General features: G+C 44.4%; 1 protein-coding gene across 1 annotated transcript; it reads right to left on the bottom strand.

The window, feature by feature from the left end:
- Nucleotides 1-6,392: 6,392 nt before the first annotated feature.
- On the bottom strand, nucleotides 6,393-9,097 carry TMEM271 (transmembrane protein 271). Its single transcript, XM_059492522.1, has one exon. It carries the CDS (start codon nucleotides 9,095-9,097, stop codon nucleotides 8,006-8,008), a length of 1,092 nt encoding a protein of 363 aa, XP_059348505.1. The 3' UTR covers nucleotides 6,393-8,005.
- Between the last annotated feature and the right edge of the window lie 17,854 nt (nucleotides 9,098-26,951).

Genomic DNA, 26,951 nt, shown 5'->3' with positions numbered 1-26,951 from the left:
CTAGAGACTTGCAGCATATCCAGCTGCATGTATAAGGGAAGTTGAAATTCATGGTCTTGTTAGCCTTTGCTAACATTATGAATGGTCTGACAGTAGCATTGTGAAATATCAATTTTCTTTTGGTGTACTTTCTGCTGCTTCCTTATCAGTCAGCTTCAATACCTCTTACAATGAAGCAATTCTCTGAATCTGAGATGTTAACACTAATGTTTGTCTTTTTGCTGCCCTTGATGAAAAATTAATGAACCATGAATGAATCAACACTTCTTCCCTGTTTGTGCTTTCTTCCTTTTCATGCTTGGATGCCAAGATGCATTTACTGAAACACGGGAACAGTTGCTTTTTGACTTCTCAGACAAATCCATCCAGGAAAACTTGCAACAGGGATTCCTCATTCTTGGACCTCTAGATCATGCAGACCTTAAGCAGAGAATTGCCACAGCCCTTCAGTAAAGGACAGCCCAGAGCAGCTCATAGCTCTTGTAATGTGCCAAATATCATTTGTTGCTCATTTTTATTTATTGCCCCACCAGCTGATTGAGTAATTCAGTACACCATTAGCAGGCTCTCCCCATAAGCAAAGAGGCAACAGACAGTGTGCATTTGGCATTCCTGAGCTGATCCTCTGGAGAAGTTGCTAGAGGAAGTAGAGGATAAATACTAAACCCAAAACACAACACCTCTGTTGTGAACATCTGCAATTGGATCACTCACTGTTTTTGGAGGGGGGCAGAGAGGGTACCAATAAAGACATTTAGTTCTTTTTCCATTCCCCTTGACTTTAACAACTTTCTTTAGCAGAAATGATCCAGAAGCAGCTCCCCAAATGCAGCCAAGCTCTGGCTGCCCCCAAGACCACTGCACAGCAAGTCTGGAACTTGGCACTGTGACAGCAATCTGCTTTCCTCCTTGCTGTTGCACAGAACAGCATTTCACCTGGGCTGCTCCTCACCCACCATCACACACCCACAGCATGGTGCCCCAGCACTCTGACTCTCAGGGCCACGAGCTCCCCACACGTATCCAGGGGCTGGATTAGTGCGGCACAAGAGACAGATTCTTGCTCCCACAGACAAGACAAGCTCCATTGCTTAGGGAAAAGTGAAGCTCAATGCAGTAGACAATGATCCAGGTAAACCCGGATGATGATGGTGCCTTTCAATACATTTCTAGTAGCTCTCTAAGGACTTCACTGATAAGGAAGTCTCTGTGCTAACCAAATGCATTTCTGTGCAGCTATCATCTCCCAGTTTTGGACAGAAGCACCCTTATGTTCCATTCAGAATAACAAACCATATTTCTTAGCAACAGTTTCGACAAGAGCTGTATCAAATTTCTTTCTTTTTGATTTAGAGCAAAAGATGAATCAGAAAGCAGAATATGATTTTTTTTCTAATCTTTCAGTCTCATTTTGGAGATAGCAATTTTTTCAATTCTAGTAATTTTCAGTGCCCAGGTCAGGAGGATATGCTACTGGAATTAGCATATTTGATTACACATCAGAAGGTTTTACTACAGATTAAGTAGTTTTCAACACTTACATTTCCATTTCCTATTTTCCTAGGAGTCTAATTTAGACAATCTGCATACACTAGTAGCTTCTGTGTCATTCAGGAAATTGTAAATATTCCAAAATGCAAGGAAATAGAAATTTCTCAGTGGCTCTTTCCTTTCTAGTGCAAGTATGAGCTTATTTTGGTTGGACTTCTCCATGTTTCTAGGAGCTATTGTACCTTAGACATATCAAGATCTGCCCCTATTCAGATCCACCACTGACAATCCCTTAGACATACATTTTAATAATGAATGGACCTTGAGACTATACATACCTCATCCAAAATCCATGACTGTCTGATTGCCTATGACTTCCTTTTTTTGTAGCACAACTTAGTGCTGTTGCCTCCTTCATCTGTGAGGAAATGTCAGAATTTGAATGTTGGCAAGTAAGGCCTCATTTGCACCATGTGTCAAATTCCTTATATGACCTCTACAGGATTTGATGGCACTCAGTAGTTTGTAGGACAACTCTACTTCATCTCCCTAAATTTAATAATTTAAATGTCTGGAGATTTCACTGAGCATTTTTGTGAGATGAGTTTTCATTTAAAATGTAGAACCTGGGAGAAAAAGCAAATTTTGAAAGAAACTTCTCTAAATCTAAGTATTAGGTTTCCAAAAATATAAACCCTGGAAAATAATCTTTTTAGATATTATAGGTATTCTTCCATTCTCAAATCTTTATATAAAACCAATGAATGCTTTGGAACGTTTAGTCCTCTGAACCCATTAAGAGGATCATGATAAGCTTTCTCTCCTCCCACACTTCACTTTATCCTCTGCTAACAATGGCCACAGAGGAGACAAACTGGTAAGGATGCTTGAGCTGTTTAAATCCTACCTGCTGAAGTGAAACAAATGATTCATTTGCAAAGACCATGAAATGAATTTCCCCATCAGACAGACCCGTGCCAGAAGTAACATATAAGTGAAACCCTGGGAACTTCTGCTAAGTTGTATTGCTATGGGAATACATCTACTCTTGACTTTTCTGTGTTCTGGTGATGATTTAGTACATGTTTTTCACTAGAAGTGTTTCCTTCCACGAAACTTAAGGAGATCTTCCAGATGTCTAAAATTCCACAACCAAAGTAGTGGCAAACTGTAATGTCATCTCCACCCCTGCCTCAAGGTAAATTCACTGAAGTTTAAGGCATTTGGGTCTGAAAAAGCAATGAAACAGGACAGCAGGACTTACACCTGTAAAGGAAATACACCTGAGATAGTCTTATGGCTTCTTAGAAGAACTGATCTTCAATTACAGACTATCTAGGCTGACATCAGGGAGACGTAGCCATAAACTGCAATTGAACTTCCCCGTGGTGCCCGAACACTGGCTGGATAGCACATTGCACACCTGGCCAATAGAAAGCCAGGAAGTTACTTAAATCATATTTTCAGAAGATCAATTTGAGGATTTCACTCTTCAGAAGCCATGCAAGGGAAGAATTTCAGAACTGGTAGTGTAAGAATGAGAACACAATGTACTCAACTTAAAAGCTCAGATTTCTTCTAGTTATTTTGTTTGGGCAGCGCCTCCTTTGGAGCAGGAAACACTGTATGCTGAATTGTTGCAACAGGTAACTGAAGGTTTTTTCCCCTGCAGTCCATTCGCCTGTGGATTTCCTGAAGTCCATCTGTTATCTGCTAAACTGTTATTAGATGAGCTGCTGCTGATTCTGGAACATACACCCTAGTCCCATGCCATTAACTACTGAGAGATAATTAAGAAATTTAAAAACTGGACAGTGATCATGACAAATTTGAGTCTTACCCTTGTGCATTTTAATTGGAAATATGTGCCTGTATTAAGGAGAGATAACTCTAGAACATGTATAGAGTGCCATCATACAAAATGAACAGATTTTTACCAGCAGAATTTATCTGAAATATTTGAACATCTTGTAACTGAGAAATACCTGACTTATGGAAACAGACTCAACTTCATGGTAATACCTGGAATTTTATACTGTGGTTCCATTTGTACCAGTTCTAAGTATCTGAAAACCAAATTTTTGTAATGGAAATTGTAATTAAATACTAGTTTCAGTTATTATTACTATTAGACATCCACCTAAGACAATAAAGAATATGAAATGAAGAGCATTAGGCTTTTCTTATAGGATATGCTGTGCTTTAAAACTTATTTTATTGATCCTAAAGTTACAAGATCAATTACTGACATTTTCTTGAGGATCAATCTTGGATTAAATGGCAAAATGAAGAAAAGGTTTTCATATGTACTATATCCAAAAGCAGAAACAGATTGCCATTCTCATGTGAACATTCAGAAACCTTTTCTGATTATTAAACAGTATGTCTGAAATATATCTAAGTTATACCAGCCGCCATAGCACTTTTTGGTGAACCAAAGAAGTCCTACAGTGAAATCAAACTTTGAGTAAAATCTGTACTACTTTAATACAGTTTCCCTCTAACATAATTTTTTTCCTGTTTTTAGATTAATGTATATTCTGTCTGTCAATTACAATGCAAAGTATAAGTAAGATTTAAGCAAGGATGTTGGAGTGTGAAAATAATCCATGTGAATTGCTAATAGGCTGGTGGGAATAAATTATTTCCACATGAAGGCAAATCCTGTCTCATCAAAGACAGCAGACTTGATTTTCCACCGTTTCAGACCTTGACTAGCCACTATTACCTGCAGAAGGAACACGAATGCTGAGAGCTGAAAGCTATAAAATCAGTATTTCACTGTGACCAAAACAGTGGTATTGAACCTATTCTTCCCTCCCTTTGAACAGATGTGAGTACAGCTGGAAGCAAATTAAAACAACAAGCCATAAGGCAAAAAGAAGTCATTACTTCAGGTAGGCAAAATGAAGATTTGATAGCACATACATGTTTCTTTTCCCTTCTCCATGGTTTTGCCAGTTAAGGCAGAAGCCTTGCAGTTATCACCTTTCAGTGACAGGAATTGATCAGGTTTGTGTTCACCTTGACAATCCTGTGATGGAGAATGGGAAATAAAGGGACAGTATGAGTCCTCTCAGGTAATTAACCTAAGCTCCAATGCTTCCCACACCAGCCTATTTTCAATTTTGGCACAGTATAGTTCATACACTCTAACATTATTGCTCAGAAGATAGAATGATGACTCAGGTTTACTAAAAACAGCTTCACAATACTGCAATCATGCCTGTGAAGCTTCATCTCTTATCCTGTATTTGTAAGTTTCTTCTCACTGAGAAATAAATTTGTGTGGTGTTTTGTATTTTGTCAGAAAAGTTAGTCACCAGACACCTGAAACACTGATATACCATCTTTAATAAAACATGGCTTGTTTGGTCAATTTGCCTGCCAATTCATTTTCCTGCTTTTAAAAACATGTGTATAACACCACAGCTGACCTCTGTTAATACTGCTGTCCATAGAAATCACAAATAACTGAGAAATTATATGCCACTGCTGCATCCTGTCATGCCAGAAGATCGAGATTACTTTGAAGATTATTTAGAGTAGGTGTTACATATCATTTGTGCCCAGATCCACTGAAGTCAATGAAACAACGCCTACTGGCTTCTGTGGGAGTCTGACTTGGACATTATTCTGGCAATCTGTCCACCACTAAATTAAACTATTCCAGGGATAAAAGCCCAAATGAAGAAAAGTAGAAATTTAAGAACTAAAACTGAGCTGCAAATAAATATTCAATGGCATCCTGAAAAGACTTAAATAAAACACAAACACACTTACACAGGCATGTACACACACATACATACAAAAAAAAGTTATGACTTTAACAATCTTAAAAATCCATAGTCTAAAATTGTTTACATTTAAACAATTGAGCATAATAGGTAGCTTTCTTGACTTTCCATTTATTTCCCTGAGCACTGATCTTTGGAACATCTGGAGTTTCAGAATTGTCTAGTTCATAATTCCTAAAATAACTATCTTAAGTAAAATGCTGTCTTTTTATGACAGAAAATCCATTCCTTAAGTAAAACTAGGATACAACTTCCATGAACTACAATGTATGTAGCCAATTTTTAAAAAAACAACAACTATTATCACGCATCTGCATCTGTATTTAGGCACCTAGCTGGTTTGTCTGTTTTTCAAAATCACTCTGCAGTCTAGCAGTTCCCATTTAATTCAGTATCAGGTACTATGCTGTCTCATAAACTCATTCAATTGGAGACCTACATAAGAATTTAGTTTCTCTGCTTTACTCATTTTGCAAAATCTCGTTTGTATGAGCAATAAAGTATGATATGGAATTGGTCTTGTGCCTAAATCAATATTACAGGCAAAGATTACTGGACTCCTTACTTTCCCATAAGGGGTTAAGAAGGTGCATCTGCAGAGAGGCAGCATAAAACCAATCTTCAGTACTAAAATGGGACCTAGCTAGGGCATATGTTTTAGACTGGCATTCCACACCAGGAAATCTGCCGGCCAAAAGGAGCTCTATTTTAAATTTCTGCTATTTAGAACTACTCGACAAATTGGCAACTGCTGCTTTTCACTCTCTTCTCTAGACTAGAGCTTTAAATGTGAGCTTCACAGACATCAGTTTGCAACTTTAAGACTTTTCAGGCATTCTGCATTTTAGATTATACAAAGTGTGCAAGTCAAAACATTTTAGAAAACAACAGTGCAGAGGTTTTTTGACTATTTTAGAATCAAATCTCTCTCTCTCCAGTTCTAGGGCTGCAAATTACGTCAGCCTCTCTGCAGCTAAAAAGTTCAAAATAATTTTCCATCAACCACAGAAATAGACTGTAGCTTTGCATACTCTTAACTCTCTCTCCACTCTGTCTCCCCTCCTCTTCCACCTTCCCCCCACCCCCCCCCCAGCCCCTGGGTAGCTGATACACTGGCATTATGCAGCAGGCTCCAAACAAAGGATTGACAAAAAGGTTATTTTGTAATACTTCATTTCAATATTCCTTAACTGGAGTTGTATACCTTAACTGGGGTATTTAACCAAATGCAACTAGGAGAGTTGCTAGTTGGTTTTGCATGCAACATGAAATCAAGCCTGTGTCTGTTCTCAAATGATGTAATAAAATATGCCACATCTGATTCTCCTTCATTAGCACTTTTTTATGCTATCTGGTATGGCATTCCACAGCAGAATCCAAAAAGAAGGATTTAGCACTTCTTCTCTTTCCAGAAACCCTTTTTAATACTTCAAAGTTCACTAAGAGTTAACAGCATACGATCCCATCACTTTCCCCCCTCCCCCTTTTCAGAAATTAGACTGGCCTTTCTTTAAATAAACAAACAAAACAAACAAACAAAATCCTTGCTTTAAAATAGGAGTATAAATACTGTTTTGAAAACACATTTGGAAGATGTCTTCCAGGATGGTTTATATATATATATATATATTTTTTTTATCCTTTAAAACTGTGACTACTGCACCAGTTAAGGCTGTTTACAATATATATATTTTTCAAATAAAACTTTTAATATTCAAGCTTACCAGATTGATGAATTGTAACAGGTAAAATGGAACTCTTTACAAGGTAAACCATGTAGTTGTACAAAATAGAATTATACCCTTCACCTGTGCAAAACCAAAAGAAATCCTGCCTTGCATTAAAAACACAGAACCTGTTTACAAAAAGGAATGTGTACTACATTTGGACTTCCTTTTTAACTGCCATATCCTAGCAACATCTCAGTTATTTTAGTAAAGGAACTAATCATCAATTTTAAACTGCAGTGATTTACCAAACATTTTCACTATAGACTTCTGAAAGCTTTTACAGTAAGAAGTTATCAACAAAAGCAGGCACGTTAGTGTACAAAAACGTTGTTGATTTTTTTCCTGTTTCTTTTTCAAAGTGCAGGTTTTTCTCAATGTGCATCTTACACGACCAACGAATGTTTTAACTCACTAAATCTTAAAACAGAACTCAATTCTCCCAAGGAGTAGTGTAAACGTTAAAGATCCCCAATACACCTCTAGTAAACGTGACACAAATGTCTCTGCGTTGTTTAGAAATTTAGCTCTTTTGAGAGGTAAAGAAGCTTCATGACACCTTTTCCTTACACTGGCTGGTTATCATAAATGGGTAACTCTGGACTGCTAAAGCTGGAGACTGATGAATCACTCGAAGGGAACTAAACTTGGCTACAGAGGAGAGGCGACGGGAGGAACCAACCCTTAGGCGTTTCTTGCGCAGCCTTCGGAAAATTCAGCCGCCGGCGGACGAAGGGTCGGTGTGAGGGAGGGCAGGGGGGGAGAGGAGAGCAGGGAGGGAGGGAGGAGAAGCTTCCGCAGAGCCAGAGGCACGGCGGCACGCCGCCCGTGTCCCGCTGCGCCCGCGACGGCGGGACCATCCCGTCGGTGGTGCGACAAATGTCCCCGAGCCCCGCGGCTGCGGAGCGCTGGCGGGCCCGCTCCCGGCCGTCACGGCGATCCGGGGGCCGGGCGGGGAGCCGGGCGTCCCGGCGGCGGCGGCGGCAGGCTCTAGGTGCCGTGAGCGCAGGGCTCCCCGGGGTAGATCTCCTCGTAGGCGGGGGGCTGCTCGCTGGGCAGAGGGTAGCAGTAGGGATAGGAGGCGTTGAGCTCGGGGTCCATAGGCGAGTAGCCGGGCAGCTCGACGGAGGGATGTCCGCCACAGTGCACCTCCACGCCGGCCTCGTCGAAGACGTGGAAGACGCCCACGTTGATGTAGGAGACGGCCTGGAAGGGGCAATCCCCGGGGCTGAGCTCGGGCTCGCCGCCGGAGAAGAGGGAGCCCTGGCTGTGGCGCGGCGCCCGCCGCCCACCGCCGCCGCCCCTCCGCCGCCGCCGCCGCCCGCCCGCCGCCGCCGCGGCCGGGGCCGCTCGCCGCCGCCGCCGCCTCCGTCCGCGCTGCTGCGCGGCCTTGTAGTTCTTGACAAGAAGCAGGTTAAGCAGGCCCAGGAGGCACTCCAGCGCGTTGAAAACGGTGGAGAGCACCAAGCCTTGCTGGTAGTCCCGCAGCTTCTGGCAGCGGAGCGCCGCGGCGGTGCCGTCGGGGGCCGCGGGTCCGCTCCGCGGGCGGGCCGCGCCGCCGGGCTGCAGCAGGCAATAGTGCGAGTACTTCCTCTCCACCAGCGACACGGTGTCGCCGTCGATGACGGCGCCGGCGAAGGCGCTCAGCACGCCCAGCATGAACACCAGCACCCCCAGAAGCAGGAAGTTCTGCCGCCCCCCGGGCGACGCCTTCTCCACCGGCCCCGACGGCGCGGCCGCCGCCTCCGCCCCGCCGGGGCCTCCGCTGGCCGGGTCCGGGTCCCCGGCGGGGGCCAAAGCAGAGGCCGGCGCCGGCGCTGGGGCCGGTGCCGGAGCCGGCGCCACGGGCGCCTCGTCGGGCGGGCGACAGCAGAGCAGCGCAGCGGCGAGCAGCGAGAGGCCGGCGGCCAGCAGCAGCCCCGAATAGAAGGCGCCGGCGGCGGTGCCCAGGCGGAAGGGCTCGCCCTTGAGCTCGGAGCCCAGCGAGAAGCACTTGAGGCCCACGGCGGCGGCGCTGAGGGCGCAGGCGAGCAGGAGGCAGCTGGAGAGCGCGGCGCAGGCTCCCCGCACGCTCCACTTCATCCTCCGCGCCGCCGCCGCCGCCGCCGCCCCGCCGTCCGCCTCATCCTCCTCCCGCGGCCCCCCCCGGCCCCGCGGCGGCGGCGGCGCGGCGCGGCGCGGCCATGCGAGCGCGGCGCTCCCCGACGGGGCGGCTGCGCTCCGCTCCGCTCCGCACGGCAGGCAGCTGCCGGCCGCAGTGAGCCGGGCGCGGCGAGCGCGCAACGCTCCCCCCACCGCCTCCCGGTCGCCGCCGCCTCCTCGTCCCCGCCCGCCCTCTCTTATCGCGGCGGCTGCGGGGAGGCGATTAATTATGGATGGAAGCTGCGGCGGGCGGGGGGACGGAGGGGGCGGCCCACCGGGCCGTCGCGGGTGGCGGGGGGAGAGTGCGACCCCCGGTGAGGCCGGGGGCGGCGGAGCTGCCCAGCCCGCCCTCCCACCCGCGATGCGCGGGAGGGGCCCCTCGTCGCCCTCCGGCCGGTCCCGCACCGCGGAGCGCGGCTCGGGACGGGCGGCTGGGCAGGGGGTGGCGGGGGTTTGAACACCCCCGCGGGTTCCGTTGCCGAGGGCTGCTACTTGGCTCAGTGTTCCTGCCTTCTCTCCCTCTCTTAATTTTATTTATTTATTTCTTAGCTCTTGCGGTCGGCGGGAGGCCGGCGAGCCGCCGTGCATCGCTGTGACCGCGCTGTGGTCTGTCGGCCGCTGTGATGCAGCGAGCGAGCGGACCGAGCCCCCCACGCCGCGCTGCCCGGCGCAGTGCTCCGTGCCGGCGGGAGCGGCGGTCCCCAGCAGCCCTCTTTGTTTCGGGCACCGCCGGTGAGCCCCTGTGGGGTTGCACCCCGTGGGCGGCGGGCGCTCGAGGGACGGACGGACGGCCACAGCAGCACCCTCGGGACGCCCCGTCCGGGAGCGCCTGCAGCGCTGCCGGGGGTGGGAGCCTCTTCGGGGGGGTGCCTCCAGCTGCCCCGGTAGATGGTGGCCCGGCGACTCCTCGGGGAGCGCCTGCAGTGGCCTTGTGAAGGAGAGGCTGGAACCTCAGCCTCGGAGGGGCGAGTCTGGCTAGGGGCTCTTGAGGAAGGCTCTTCTTCGCCAGTCCTTTTTTCTTCCGGGAAGCTGTAGCCTTTCAGCTCCCCCATTTTCCCTATCTGCCGTGCGCACGCCAGCCTTGCTGGGTATTTTTAGCCGGCGCCGCTGATTAGCATTCAGGGGAGCAAGCGAGAGAGAAAAAGCAGTTTTCCAAATCGTTTTCTCTTCCAGCAGAGCAGGTGCACCTGTTGGTGGCAGGAGGGGCGTGTGTGGCGTTTTATCCGGTGTTTAGCTTTCTGCAGAGATGTGACATTGCTCCCTCTGTCTCGTCGGGGTGGGCCCTCTTGGCACCTCCCTGAGGACAATAGCACCCAGCTGTAATCTCCCTGGGCAGAGGGGCACTGGTCTCCTTTGCAGCGGCTGCTCCTCCCCGAGACAGGTTTCTGCGCCCTGCGTGGGGCAGTGGTGCTCCCAGGGACGCCTGGCGGGAGGCTGTCCTGCCTGGCGTCCAGCTCTCTAAAGGTTACAGTATCTAGAAGTATCATTGTCTCAGTATCCAAAAGGTAATATCCAAAAGGGATGCGCCATCCTGCCCCGCAGGACCACGCAGCCAAGGGAATTTTACTCTCTCCCTCCTGTTCACAAAAGGCCCATGGAGCGTGGAGTATGTGAGAAAACACAAAAGTCCTGACTGGCCTCCTTGTCAGGAGAAAGGTATGGCTGGGTATGTGATCCCCAGTCATCCTCAACTCTTCCCAGGTGTTCCCTAACCCTGAGGGCTGAGTGTCTTGGCCTGCTCATCTGTGGCCGGGTGAAGATTTTGCTCTAGGATCTGTGACTTTGGCTTTGCTAGTGGTGAGTGCCTGGACTGCTGCGGATGATCTTCGGGTGTCCGGGAAAGAACTCACCCCATCACTCTTAAAACATGAATGCACAGAGGACACACAGGATTTTATAAATTACAGTATGCACTGCTTGAGATCTCTATTGAGCATCAAAATATTGCTTCAGAAAGCACATGTAAACTCTCAAACCAGCTGTTAATCCAGAGAATCCTGGTAGACACACTCTGTGTGGAGGATGAGGAGATGTATTTAGTGGGGAGCAAACACTTAATGAACTAATTATATGTAGAATGTGCAAAGTGCCTTACTCCCTGACACACAAGATAAACTTACATGTGGGGGAAATGTGTGATTTGTATAACTTGATTGTCAAGACCTTAAAAAAGTGAAATATTTATTGTGGCAAGTGGTGAGAAGATTAATTTAACACTAAATAAATACAAAACTAAGAAAAGTCTAAGCCTTTATGCATCATTTTATTAATCAGCCTTTACCTTAAAAACGGTTAGAGTAGAAAAAGCAAACTTTCCATTGGCGGCCAATTGTTCCCTTTTTGTACAAAGCGTTCATCTTGGTGTTCCTTTCCATCTAGTTTTGGCAACCACCAGAAGTAGTCAGCAAGGCTTATCCAGCATGGTTCTTCAGGTGTTCCTACAGCTGTTTCTCGTGTTCAGTCTTCCTCATCTTTAATGTCATCTTCTAAAGAAAGGACCTTTTCCTCCCTGTGTTTGTGATAGGAGACTGATCTTTGATTACATCCCACAAAGCTGTGCATTGTGAGAGGCCAGGCTAACACACAAAGTTAATAATGCAATTAATAATTCTGCTGTACCTTTTTATTTCTCCTGTGGAGCAGCTTGCTACTGTTAACCTTTTCCAGCCTTTACCTGCTTCTCCCCAAAATGCCTCTTTTTCTTCCAAGCACCATATTCAATGTGCAAAGCCAGAAGTTTCACTGCCAACTTGTTTCGCCACATGTTATTTATTCATAAACTTTCTGTGTTTCGCTGCCACTCTGAATTAGCCCAGTTTTTCACCAGGTTATTTACAGCTTTGCACTGTGACACATTTTCAGTAACACACACATACACATTGACATGCCCACAGAGTATGGTCATTAGCATATCCTGCCCATTGAAGGTCAGTTGCTTTGGATAACAGGTCAAGAAATGTTGTAATGATGTTGGTGCATTAATAATAATAGACATAAGACTCTGTAAAACATCCATATACCTATACTGAATGATTTGTTGATGACCGAATTGGCATTACTCTAAAAAGAAGGGCTGACCTACTGTTGCAAATGAAGGTCACTGAAGAGTTCTCTGGACCCCAAAGGATAATGCTGGTCACCTCAGTCCTAGCTAGTGGTCCCTTCCAGTACAATTAGGATGCCCTTTTGCATGTTCATAGCTGATCTGTGTGTGTCTAATTCTTCAACCAGGTCTGCCTGCTGAAAAAAAATAGTATCTGTGAGCAACAAAAGATGGGAGAACTGCAGGCCACTTGGCCTTGACAGACATCAGTTGCTAAATTAGTCATTGCAGGTAGTTTTGAGTCCCTGGCAGCTGTTTTATCACTGAACTTTATTAGTCATGTTTTCCTTTTCCAAAGTTTATGAGTTGTTTTCAAGAGTTATTCTGGTGGGCTTTGGAGCAAGTGTATAAGGTTTTGTAAAATAGCATCAGCCTGGAACGTATGTTCCCAACAGTCTCTTCACAATCATGGTCGGGGCTTTCTGGGTGTTGCAGTGGTAGTCATTTATGGCCAGGTCCTGTCTCCAAAGAATGATAGGAGATCTTTGGTTCAAGGTTTTGTTTGGTTCACAGGGGAGCTGAGGGAACTCTGCTTGTTGGGTTGGGTGCCTTGTTGGGGGTAGTCAGTCACTGCCATGACCAGCTAGGTGGCTTGCTTTGCTCGCTGTGCACAGAAATTAATGTTTTCAGTAATGTGGAGATCAGCCTCTTAACTTTTTGTGTTGACTCAGTGGCACAAAGGACAACAGAGCTATTAATTATTTGCACTCTAGGCTTGAAGCTAAAATGCGTGCTTGTAAAATAGATGGAGATCTTCAGCTTATGCCACCAAAGTGCATTGCATTATTTTATTGTCTGCCTCTTCTCCCACACTGTGTTTATGATAAGATATATGTGTTGTTATTTCTGTGCCAGTTTGATAAACAGTTGTCATAGCTTTAACTATTCAGTCATGATGGCTGTGTAACAAACCATAACTTATTCTGTTTCCTACTACTTTTTCCTTTTATTTTTTTCCCCTGTGTCCGTAGGGGACATTATGGGCTGTAAAATCTCCTTGCAAAAATTGCTGTACACACAGTTAACTAAGAATACATTAGAAATTAGAAATTTGAAACTCTGAATGTGAAACCCATCACATTTCTTTCTGATTCTTCTTATTTCCCATTTACAGGGTCTACAAGCATATTTCTGTGTGCCAGAGGCCTGCTGTTCTCTAATTTTCACAGTATTTTATGGGAAAGACTCATCTCTGCAGGGAATTTATGGAGAACACATGCTAGAAAAGGACCTACATAAGGCTAAAAGTCTGGACCTAACTGGTCGCTGGGCACTGATGAAAAAACATCTGCAAATGCTGGTTCAATGGGTGACATTTCAGAGTGGTTGGGAAGATAATATAAGGATTTAAAATAGAGAAAGCAAAGCCTGTGCTAGAAGCTGAACATGTAAGGCTTTCCTGGCAGCTGTTAGTGCTTGAAGTTTTGGAAAAGGGAAGAAATGTTTGAGAAGTTTGGGTTATAAAACAGCGAGCTGGTTTGCACTCTTAGATCATGGTAATTTAGGTTGGAAGGGACCAGTAGAGATGTCTAATGAGACCTGCTCAAAGCAGGCACATCTTTGGGTTTGGACTGGGTTGCTTGGGGTATTTGATACTATTTGATATATTACTTAAACAATGGACTTCTTTACTTATGTCACAAAATTGTTAAATTATGGCAATTTTTTTGAAAACTAATAGTTTCCTAACTACTGTTCTAATGGTGGGACCTGGGTGGTATTTTGTTGTGTGGGTTGTAAGTTGTTAAACTGATCATAAAAGATTGTTGAACACTTTGCCAGCCGAAGGTGTCTCAAAGTCCTTCACTTTGGGCTCTCAAATTATTCTGAAGTGTGTTTCAGTTTAGTCTTTCAGTTCAGTTCAGTCTACATAATTGATGTATTCCCAAGATAGGGATCTTTGGTATCAGGCTTAAGACATATCCCTTAGCTTCTGGTTAGGCCTTCAGCATAAGACCTGAGCAGCAATCATACATCAGCTTTGTCTTCTGCTGAACAGTGCTAATAAAGACATTAAGTAGTTTGAAAGGTCCATATGGTTTTGTGGCTGAGCCCCACGAGCCCCATGCAGTCACTGTCTCACTCTGCCACTGTTGGGACTGGGGAGAGAACTGTAAGGGCAAAAGGCAGAAAATTTATGGGTTGATATAAAGATCATTTAATGAGGAAAGGAGTAGCTGCACGCACAAGGAAAGAAAAATAAGGAATTAATTCACCAATTCCCATGGGAAGGCAGGCATTCAGGCATCTCCAGAACAACAGGGCCCCATCACACTTGACAGTGGCTTGGGAAGACAAACACCTCACTCCAAATGTGTCCCACTCTTCCTCCTTCTTCCCCACTCCTTCTTTCCCCGCCCCCCCACTTTAAATGTTGAGCATGATGTGAAATGGTCTGAAACATCCCTTTTCAGGGGTAGTTTGGGTGGTCTGTCCTGGCTGTGTCTCCTCCCAACCTCCCAGGCACCCCCACCTGCCTCTCCAGCTTGGCTGTACAAAAAGCAGAAAAGGCTTTGGTTCTGTGTAAGCCCTGCTCAGCAATAACAAACACATCTCTGTATTATCCACCTTGTGTTCAGGACAAATCTGAAACACAGCTCCACATTTGACCCTATGATGAAAATTAACTCTGTCCAAGCCATAATCAGCACAGCAGGTTTAGGGGAAAGGGAGCTAGCTTCCTAATTTGGGAGAAAAGAGTTACTTAGCTCTGTGTCCTGTAATTTGACACTCTACTCTCCCATCTGGTGGGACAACAAACCTGTTTGCATCTGAGGCGAGGAAGGACTGTGTGTGCAGGAGATGAGTTGAGATGCACCAGATGCTGCCCACTTATTCAAGAAGGTGTCTTGTGAGTCTCACCTGGCCGCGTCCAAAATTTAGGTACTGCACTTGACACATGGATCTTGAGAACCCTCTGCTGATGCTACTTTGTCTTAGAGGAGACTGTCCTCAAAAGATGCTGTACTTCTGAATTTCTGTGCATCCAAATTGCATTTCATTCAGTGATTGTTTAATATCAGGGGCATAACTTGCTCTTGAAGGAGGGACTAGAAGTCACCTTCTATTGAGTGCTTTACTAAACTTGTTGCCTATTGGGGTGCTTCTTTTTTAGCCTAAATAACCTTTAATTTTCTACAGAAAGAGATTTCAAGGCAGGAGTGGAGGGGAAGAGAAGGTCTCCACTCCAGCAAGAGTTGTGAAACACTGAGAAAGTGTACATTAGAATCTTCAATCAGAGTAATAGGGAAATCATTCTCCTACCTGGGGCTACCTTGTAAGCCAAAGTCATGATGGGAAGGTGTAGCTCACGTGCATCATGATTTCTTCCTTTGGCTGGATGCTGAGACAAGAAATAATCTGGCTGATTCTTGAATGCAAAGAGCGTGGTGAGTCTGCCTTCATGTAGACCTACACTTCTCCACAGTCTAGGAAGTACCTTCCTGCTGCCTGAGGGCTCAGAGTGGCTGTTGCCTGAATGATGCCTACAGATTTTTGCTTTTGTGGTTGAGCTGTGATTTCTGCTGTAGCTTGGTAACAAAGCTACAAAAACTGCTGTCCTAGCTGCCTGTCACAGCTTGTTTCTCCCAGAGGTCTCAGGCCCTATCTCAGCTGCTTCCCTGGTCTTTTCCTAGCTTGTAATTGCAAATGAGCCCCATCAAAGTGCATCCTTTTCTATGCCAATGGAGAACGCTTTTGGGTGTGGGTTGGTGAGCAGTGAAGCTGGTACTACTGAAGGAGCAGCAGTGGGTGAACAGCAGACACACTGTCCTTATTGCCCATAGCAGCAGCTGCTGCGGGAGGAGTTGACTCTCCATGGGCACAGGGTAGCCCTGGACTTTTCTTGATTCCCTGAGACACTGGTGGATGCTTTTAAAGGGCTGGTGAGGGGAAACTTTTGTCAGGGCACATAAACTTGCTGTTCTGAGCCTGCAGCACCACTGGAAATAAATTTTAAGGTTAAAAAAGGGTGGAAATTGTTAGCAAATGCTGGGACACAAGGGACTTCATAAGACACCTTGTAAGGCTGCTGGTCTTGCACACATCATGTCCCTGTCATGGCACCCATGAACAACTCCCACTTTTTCTCTAGAATTCTTTGCCTGCCTGTTGGAAGACTGTGCTGAGCCTGACAGTTCTGGTGATTAGAAGCTGCCTGTCTCAGTGCTAAGTGTATTTTATGGTCAGCTTGCACACATTTGTTCTGTGCCAACATTGTCCTTTAACTTAAATGCTCTTCTCCTTCTCTGATGTTTACTCTCTGGATGTATTTATAGACAGCAAACAAACTCCCTCTGAGATTTCATTTTGCTAAACAGACCAGATCTTTTTTCCTTATTCTTATTCTTTTTTCCTTTTCTTTTTTTCCCACCCTTTGTATTAAAAACTCTTTATACTCTGCAGTTTGACTTCATCTCTAAGCACATAACCAGGACAGTATGCTGTATCTTTCATGGTCTTACCAAGACCTTGAATGAATGATGGTATTACAGCTTCCTCATCTCTAGCAGAATGTCCTTTCCCAGTTATCTGAAAATTTTGATTGCTTTTTACCCAGGTCTTTCCCATAGAAAGTGATACTTGTACTCAGTGCACCTCATTCTTTGTCCTTCACCCAGCTGTGGGGCTGCCAGCTGGGGGCACTGATGACCTTTCCTCCTATGTGACTGTTTTCCCCCAAATTTCTGTTATTACCTTAAGGTAACTCAATTTTTTCCTTTCTGATATTTTAAACGCTCTCTCTGTTGAAAACTTCATTGTGCCTCTTGCTACTCAAAGAACCTTATGTTTTTCCCTCAGATGACAGACATTTTCCCCTCAGAGTCCTTTGTTATGTAAATCTGCCCCTCTCTCATTTGGAGGTTGGTTTCCAGTTCTCTCTGTTATATTTTTCTGTCTGTTTTATGTTGTTTGTTCCCTCATAGAGACTTTCTCATGTTAGGCTTTCTGCTCATTTCTTGTTTACCATCACAGTTCCCCTCTGCTTAATTCTCCATTATCTGGGTGCAAGCAGTACCTCATCTCTAATGAGAGTACCTCATTCCTCTAGAGGAAGTCTATCTTTGCTGCATGTTTTCTGCTCTGTGCATTGACCAGAGCTAAAGATCTATGCTGTCCTGTATGTCTTCAGCCATCTTCTCTTTTTGTTTCTTTTCCTCTGTCATGGCTGCATATTCCTATTTGGCTTTGAGGTGCGTTCATCAGGGATTCTCTTTCATTCTCAGGAATGCTGTAAAGGATCCTTGGCCTGCCTAATCTTCTCATCTATTGTCAATGTCTACAAATTTTTAAGGTCTTTCCATCACTGCCATGATTTCAGACTTTTGTTTCTTGCATTCATTTTCAAAAGCATGAAAGAATCTACCACTGCACTTAGAACTTAATTTCTGTTGCTGTATCCCTTCATTCCTGCCTATTGACTCTTTAAATTCCTCATTCAGTTGTCAAGGCAATTTTTTCTTCAGTTGCTATGTCACAGTTCTTTCCCTAGATCTGATCCTACTGCCTTCACTGTAGGTCTGTGTTGTAAGTGAGTTATCCTTTCCATCATTTGATAGGCAGTGATCTTCTCTGATGGCAAAAAGCCTTGGACACAGTTGCAGGTTTCAAAGCTGAAGTGCTGCACAGGCAATTCTTTTTCCTTGGGTAAGAAAAGCCCAGATGAAGTCCCGGAGCTGACAGCTAGGGAAAACTGATTAATATGAATCCATCATGTAGCCCAACTTTGCTTTGAAGGAGAAAGAATGGTTTTAGGTGCATGAAACCCATTTCCTATAGGAGTGACAGTGAGTGAGCACTTAAATATAAGAGATGTTGGTACTACATTGCCACAGGCCTCTGCAAGGGGGTCTGAGTATCTTCTGTGCCTTACCATCATCCTGGGGGCATGCGGAACTAATTTGTCTTGAGCAAACTCTCAAGGCCCAGCAAGTGGGATGAAAATCCTGCAAGGACTCAACTACCTGCTACTCTTTAGTGAGGATATGGTCTGATTCCCCTTTCACCTCATAAGGGTCTTGCTAGATCAGAAGCCTGTGCTGTATCCCACCATTACCATTTTGTAAAACAATTCATTTGGTGATGGGTTTGATTGTTATTTTTTCCCTTCTCTGAAGCTCATCCCAGCAACTCTGAGCCTGCTTTCTTGGCAGTCCCAGTCTAGGGGGCTGTGCTCAAATACCTAGTTTTTCTGATGCAGGACAGCAGGCAGTGTGTTTGTGAAACATTTGGACCTGACCATCAGTTGCGTCTCCTTTGGTAACCTAGAGCAGGAGCAACCTGCTGACAGAGACAGGACAGTGTTTCTTGGCCTCTGTCCCATTTTGTGTTAGCCTGTGGGGGCTGTAGATGCCAGAGTGCCTGTCTGCTCTGAGGGGTTGTGCCTGCTGCGTGGTCAGGCCCGTGTGCTCTCCATGGGGTAGGGCTGGAAGGAGGAAGGTGATGGGTTTCTTTCAGCAAGCCAGTGTGGGGAGACAAGGGAGTCCAGGGCAGCCCCTGAGGATGGTGTGAGCAGTTGCTGCTCTTCAACAGTTGCCACTCTGCTTTTGCTTTTGAGCATGTCTATTATGTTTTTTCTTTAAAAGTTCATTGCGGTGTTCCCTATTATGTGTGCTGTTTGTAGTTATTAAACATACTTGTTTTGAGATAACTCTCTGCAATATGTTACATACATAATTAGGTATAATTAACTTCAATTAACCATATTAAGCTTTGCAACACTTCTGCCGTATTTTGAAGCTGGCTTGTGACTAAGAAATCCACATTTGCAGGTTCAGGTTATACAAACTTATTCATATTCCAGGTGTTCACTTTTCCCTTTCAGTACTATGCCTTTGAATCCAATAATTTGTTGTTCAGTTGTCTAAATAATTAACTTGCAGCTTGTAGGACTCTGAGTGCAGGATCCTCAATGTGCATCATTGGTGCTTTTCACATGATGCTTCTGGGAGCTGTTGGTCATGACAGCATCTCAGTGCCTATTTTGCAACTCCTTACCTTGCCAAAGCTGGTTAGATGAGTATGTGCTATGTTTGACAAAGGCCCACATGTGCTACACATGGTGAATAAGCCTTTACCTTCCTGATTTAATCACTGAGCAAAAATTTTGGCTTTTATTCTTTTTGAAGTTGGCTTCTCCCTATTTTTTCCTTTTAATATTAATTTTGCTGCTGTTGTTGCTCTTGCTGGAAAGTGCTCTGAAGTGTCATGCATTAGGAAGTTATAAAGAACAGTTGATTGATTGAAAGACAAATGCAGTCTGGCAATAAGAGCAAGATGCAGTTTATGTGTGAGGAGCATGCTGTGGCATCTTATGGCACTCTCTGGGGCCCAGCATCCTGCACCTCCCATGAAGTAAAATTGGCATCTTCCTTTGTACCTCAGTCCATCATGTGACAATGGCCCTTGGTGCCTTACATGCTGGCTGACACATTTTTGAGCATTTTGCCTCCTAAAGAGCAGCTGGAAGCAGTTAGACTGCTAGTGCATGCTGCAAGGTCTGCCCTGTGTGCTGTTGATGGAAAACAGGGAGGGCACACACATTAGATGCCAGAAATGCTGACAGTGGCAGAAAGAGGTCTCTCTCTTGGCATCCATGCAAAACCATTTCTTGACATCTATGAAACAGTTCATCACTACCCCATTTTTTAAAGCTATGTGGCTATTAATTTGCTTCGGGTTATAATCAAGCTGTCAGTTATTTTAATGGACCTTGGATCAGACAGGCCTGAGGGCTTTTTTTGTGGTTTCCATTACAGTGTTAATTAACTTAGCATGCAGATTTAGCTATGAAACTCAGAGATTTCATTTAGTTTTTATAACTTAATTGTGGAAACATGGTAGTAAATGCAGATGAGAAGATATGTGCAATTAATATTGACCCAGGACAACTCAAATGTCAGACACTTGTCTCTGAAGACTCACTAGGAAATCCAATGTGTTAAATATTGATTTTGTGGTGTGGGGTTTTCAAACAACCTTGGTTCTGGCCAATTCTTCTTGAAGCTGTATCCTTTCCAAAGTTAGGGCTGTGTGAAACCTTGATGTCTGCAAGTGCAGTGCCAACACAGAAAGCCAGAAAGTCCTGTCATTTGGCAATGTTAGTAGCAGTGTTACCTCCTGCAACTTTTAATCAAAGATGCTGAACTACAAACAGAATTAGCCTCTGTGTGGATGTGGATATGTGTGTGAGGGCAGGTAGGATATTGTTTTGTTTTCATAGATTTTAAAGGTATTTAGTTTAGAGCTGTTGATAAACAGCTCATGGAAAATTTGGGGAGTGATTTTATCACAGCATTTGGCCAGCCTTTGCCTGGCCTGAAAGGGTCCATACAATGGTGGGAAGGAGGGTCAGTTTCCATGCTGACTTAGTCCTTGGCATGGCTGGGAGTCTGAAAGGTAGGCTGACTGCCAGAAGATGTGTTGATACTAGTCTGTTGAATTCTCCTTCTGGAGAAATGGGTCAAAGAGGCACTGGGATTTGTATTCTAAGTTGCAAAAACTGCCATGTTGAAGAAATGAGTAACCTCACGTCTATTGGTGAATCTGTTGTCACATCTACTGGCAAGATTAGTGGTCACTGGTTTGAGGTAAAAACTTTCAGTCTGTCTGAATACTTTCCTGGGAAACATGTGGCTTGGCAACATTTAGAAATGATGTTATTAAAGTTGTCCAATAACAGACTGGCAAGTATCTGCTATAGGTCATCCAGGTAGAGCTGTTCCTGCTGAGATGCCTCTTTAGCCTGCTTTTCTGAGAGGCTGACACTCTGCTGTACTTTTTGGTTCTATTTGACATTTCAGCAAATGAAAAGTCTCTGCTCTGCTATGGGCCTGATGTAGATGAAAGAGGAATTCTCCTGACCATGGGTGTCCTCAGGCCTCTGGGATAGCCCATCACCTAGGAACCTCCAAAAGGTGCATATCATAGCCCCCTCTGGACACAGTGAGGGAGGGCACAAGATTTTGCTTCTGGTGCAACACTGAAATGTGAATTTTAAAAACATGAATCCATCCTACCCATTCACTTCATCTGCTATACAACTCAACCTTGGGGGACCAGGCACTGGGGGGCAGCAAAAAGTCTATACCTGAGCAATAGTTAGATGTCAGAACAGGGATCCCACAAGGCATTTTCACAGCCTCACCCCTTTCCCCATCTTATATGGGCTTTCAGAAAAGATGGGAAAAAAATGCAATCCCTTCCCTCCCCACTCCCAGGCATGTTCTTTAAGACAACCTGAAAGCAACAAAATTTGGAGCAGAGTGATGACTGAGCCTGCAGCTTATTGCAATTTTCAATGTGTTGTCTCTCCATGTGAGCAGCTGAAAAGCTAGGCTGGGACAAACAGCCCCTAATTGCTGCTCCAGGTTCTCCTTGAAAAGTTCCATTTGGTCTATGAAGGGAAAAGCTGTATGGACAACTGTCTCTAAGCACTGGCCCCAGACTCCTGTTGTTATACAAAGAATAAAATATGCAGTTGCCTAAGATAATTTTGTTGGCATGCTTTGCAGCGCATGTGCACACTGTAGCTGCTTCACCTGCTTCAGGGCATCTGACAGTGTTGACTTACGTATGGTGACTCAGAGGGCTTTCCCTTGATGGCACATAAAAGTTCACTTGCAGAACATCAGCTTACGTAAAAGTTTGAGCTATTTTTGTTCAAGTGCATTGCCATACATTTTTAGACTTGCTAAACTTCATGCACACTCTGTTTGCCAAATCCAGCACTTAGCTACTTCCAGTGAGAGAGTCTCAAAATCCCTGTGAAGCTTTTAGGGACTGCAGTCGTGCAGAATGCTCTGTGAACACAGCCATACTGCTTGTGCAGCCAGATCTCAGGGGCCAAGCCGCTGATTTGTGCATGGTGTAATTCCCACTTTCTTAAAGTTACAGAAAATACTAAAAATATATAATGCATGAACTAAAGTTCAGATTTAGAGCACATTGAAATATACTAGGATGGATCCTTGTAAGTTTCAGCTTTTAAAACCTTCATGATGGGAGTGTATTCAGTCTTTGCCCCTGTAAAGACCTAAAACTATACATATCTTTGCCTTTTGTTCTTTGTTCTCCACTTCATTCCATGGTTCATTTCAGTGTGCTTTGGTTCCTGGTCTATTTGATCAGTTGCTCAGAGCCACCTCTGCGTCTTTTTCAGTGAAAACTTCTAAACCTGATTCAGTCTCCCTGAATCCATCTGCCAGGCCTCTGGACATATTTCAATAGGTCTGCTGGATACATGAAATATTCCCTTTCCCTTTCCCTTTCCCTTTCCCTTTCCCTTTCCCTTTCCCTTTCCCTTTCCCTTTCCCTTTCCCTTTCCCTTTCCCTTTCCCTTTCCCTTTCCCTTTCCCTTTCCCTTTCCCTTTCTCCTTCTCCTTCCCTTCTCCTTCCTCTTCCAAAATTCCGATTACAGGAACCATCCTTCTATGTTGGCAAGGAGTTTTGCCTATGCTTGTATTTTTTCTGTACCTTATCTTCCTTGGAATGAAAATGGGAATGCCTGCATGGTTTGGATTTATGTTATTAAATTTTTATTATTAGTATTAGTGTTAGTATTTTGTTATGGTGGAATTGATATAAAAACATATTTTCCCAATGTGAAATTTTTTGTGAATTAATTTTTTGTTGCTCCCTGCTGTGTCCCAGGACACTTTGAAAATAAAACTATTTTTCAAGAGTTTTATCCTGCAGTGAATATTCATATATATCAAGATGCAATAAACCCAAACAATTTTCTCATTAGAAATGCAGTCTGCAAAAGTCAAGTAATTTCTCCTGTGGCTGTGTTAGGGACATTGTGCACTTGAAGTAGTCGAGAGCAAAAATGTTTCAAAAAGGAAGACTCAAGATTAACGTCATGCACAGGACTAACATCATGTACTCTAATTGAAATATTGAAATTAGCCTTTTCATCATGCCATATTTATTGTTTTAATTTGCTTTGGTGGCAATTTGGTGTTGGTATGTGGAGTATGAATGTGCTTTCATGCTGCATCCATAGGCAAAAGGTAAAAGGATTCAACAGAGCCCATTCATATGAGGAGAACCTGAACCAGACTGTGTTCATGAATGATGCTTGGTGAAAGCAGCACTAAAGATGCTCAAGGTGGGACTAGCTAAATGCTTTAGAGAGTGTTCAGCAGGGGAGATAATCTGAGGCTTCATGCATGGAATCTGCTGCAGAATTTATTGGATATGTGCCTTTATGGTGCTGGAAAGTCCCCAGAGCTTCAGCAGCTACAAGAGTAGGGAGCTTGCAGTGATCACTGCTCCCATGTCTCCAGGTGGGCTGAGCAGAGCTCTGGTGTCAGTACATCCAAGTCTGGGTTTCCTAATAGTGAAGTGCTTGTGGATCACAGCAGACAGAGCTGCTAAATGAAGTCTCTGTGCTCCCAGTTCCATCAAGGCTGCGGAGAAGCCAAGAGCTTCCCCTGATGGTATTCTGCACCTGGCAAATACTTCCATTCCACTTGGATCAGTGCTTCAAAGCATGCAGAAGTGGTGCGTGTCCATCTGGGTAACTTTGGGGAAAGAGGAAGGGGGACAAAGGAAACAAGTCATGGCATTAGCAGTGCACAAAACCAGCAACTACCAGTTGTCTGCAGCACTGATGGAGGTGGCACAACAACTGAGTCAGCAGAACTATCAATGAGCTTGGGTAGTAGTCTCACATCAGTGACTGCCTTGTTGCCATTCCACTAATGCAGGGGAGCAGTTCAGAGACAGCTAGAGGTGCAGCATCTGTGTGTGGGTGAAGAACACACGTAGTTTCCTGGAGGGAAGGCTATGAGCTCCACAGGGCAAATAGAGGCTGCTTCTGTATCTATTTTTCTTTTTAATCTCTCAAAAAGGTTATAGGGAGGCTTTTGGGTTGCTGATGGTTTTGCTTGGGTGCAGTTCTTGAGACTTGTGCTGTTTTCCACAGCAGGATGTCTGTTTCTGTCCTGTTAGTATGTCCATTATTGCGGCATCAGATATTTGCCGTGAGCAAAGAACAGGGCTAATATCTGTTTTGTGTGTGTATCTTTCCTTGCTCTGTTCCCTGGTGGGAGGTCTCTGTGGTGGTTTATTAAATAGCTCATGTTCTATGTGCTTGTTCCTCTCCAGTGAACTCCAGCAATGGAGATGGAGTTTATAAAAGATAGAGCATCTTTTCTCTATTGTTTGTCTCATACTCTGCCCATTTGTAAGCATTTAGCATTGACAGGCTCTACAGATGTGTCATTATTTCTGTAAGATGAAATCTTACAGTCATACAAATGTCCAAATCTAAGACTTGCTCTTTCTGTGTTGCAAGAGACTTTCTTGTTTCCTTTGTCCCCCTTCCTCTTTCATGCAGTACTGATGATGTACAGAGTGGTGACATCTCATCTCCAGAACTGCCTCTCCTCAAAACTTGGGATGGGCAAAGAACTCTATGGATTAGAACAGGCAAAAACATTTTCAGTTTTATTTCCCTTTTAGTAAAAGGATATACTTCACAGTGACCCTGTGAAGCTCACATTTAAAATTTTTTTTATTTTAGTCATTCACATGTACGCCATCATACCCATGTCACTGTTACACCCTCTGACTGATGAATATGCTTAACTTGAAGGGAGTATTCTGCCCATTTAGAGGCTACTACAAATATTCAGGAATACTGCCAGGATATTTTTGCCTGGATTGTATCACTTGTGTCACAGTTTGGGGAGCGTCCAGCACATCAGCTCACAGCTACAGTGCTGGGCAGTGGCCAGGGAAAGGCATCTGCACGAGTGATGTACCTTTCCAATCCCAGATTTTGTCTTCAGGGAGGCATACACATGGGATTAGGAACTGAAATAAGTAGTATAACCCTGAAATAAGAGATATAACAAAAAGAGGAAAAAACTCTAAGGGGAGTTAAGGATGAAGAGGGGAGATGAAGTAGGGAAAAGGAGGCAGTTTAGGTAAGAAATGTTGCCGCTGAGAGTGACAGACGCCTAATTTAGTATTTAATAGTGAAAAAAAGGTGCTGGAAGACTGAATTTCTACATGTGGGAAGATGAGGTACCTGGACTCTGTGCTCATCCACTTAGTTATATTCAGAATAAGCTGTTGCTTATTCTGCTCTTCCATTTTAATAAAGCTCAGGAAACTCAGAGGCTGGTGCTGGTCAGATAGAGTAGTGGATCTGGACATGGTGCAGCAGGGTCAGTAGCAGAAGAGCAATTTGATGGCTATCCTGAACTCTCACCTGCACATAATGTTTATTTTTTTTTCCTCTTTGGTGACTATCAGAAAAATGCGGAAGTCTACCTCCACTTCCTGTTCTGCCCTACATTTGATGATTCCTTGCTCTCTGTGGAAAACCACATGGGGTATTGAAGGAGAGAACAGCAAATAGCAGTATCCTTCAGATCAGGCCCAGAAAATGGGAAACGTAAGCAGTAGTAAGGGTCTGTGCCAGTGGGTGCACTTGCAGAAGAGAAATAGGGTCAAAACCATGATGTTACTGGGCAGAAAGTAAAAGGAAAATCAGGGTGCACTGAAGGGAAAGCAAAGAGTGAAATAAGCAAACCTGCTGCAGGACAGCCCTCAGTACAGTTCTCAGATCCCTGCTCATTGCAGAGAGGAGCACAGAAGGGTGGTGTGAAAATCAGAGGAGTTTGTGAAATAAGACAAGGACTCAGTCAGATGGCTCAGTCAGAGAAAAGATAAGACAATTGTGTTTACTCTCACTTAAAAAAGGCTGCTGCAAAGATGAAAGACTTAGACCAATTATTTTTATTCATTGGCAAAGGCTTTTCAAAGATAATGAATTTTGAGGATCAGCAAGGAAAGTCATTGAAATACACCAGTGAAACTTGTAACTTGACAAGTTTTAGTTCTCTTGAAGCAGAAGGATAGGCTGTCAGTGGGCATGAGATGCATGAGACCAGCAACATAACCAAGTATGAAGCTGGCAACGAGGCATAGTTGTAAAATAGCCAGTGCACCCACCTTTCAGATTAGACAATTTGAAGGAAAGGGCTGAAATATGCTGTTGTGTGAAGGGATGCTGTCCTCACACTGATTCCAGTAGAGCTCCAGATTCAGTCTCTGCTTTTCCAGGAGAAGACACAGTTGCTGAAGTTACAGAAGGGTCTTTTAAAATGGGGAAGGAGAAGTCAGATTTGCTTTTATTTTTATGACTGGATAATAATTAACAGAAATGTGTTGATGTGTACCTTGGTCCAATTCTCTGAATGCAGTAGCTACACCTTGTCTCTGTATGGATTTGCATGTTGACATGATATAGAGCAGATGAGTCAAACAATGTTCAGTACAGAAAGGAAGTAGTCTGCAGAACAGACGACTGACCTGGGCTATATTTTGCCCAGAAGCACCTCTCCATGTAGAGGCATGATGTTGGGCTAGGGTCTTGGGTTTCAGCACAGGACCCAATGGCCCATCAGGATGCTGTTTGTGTACTATTAAGTAATGGTCCAGAAGGAAAACTGACCTGAATTCCCAAATCAAGTATAACACCTGAGAGCTCTGGATCCACTGATTGATTCCAGCTGTATGAGTCTGGATTCTAGCCAGACAAAGTTGACAGTAGGAGCAAGTTGTAAATGGTAAATCTAAATGGAAGATCAGATCAACCCTCACTTATTTATTTTAGTAATGACTGAATGGTCTGTGACAAGAATGTTGGATATATTAACCCATGATGATGTAAAA

This window comes from Ammospiza nelsoni, chromosome Z (assembly GCF_027579445.1).
Source record: "Ammospiza nelsoni isolate bAmmNel1 chromosome Z, bAmmNel1.pri, whole genome shotgun sequence".
NCBI classification, from domain to species: Eukaryota; Metazoa; Chordata; class Aves; order Passeriformes; family Passerellidae; genus Ammospiza; species Ammospiza nelsoni.
The sequence above is the reverse complement of the archived record's forward strand: the minus strand, read 5'-3'. Positions and strand labels throughout refer to the sequence as shown.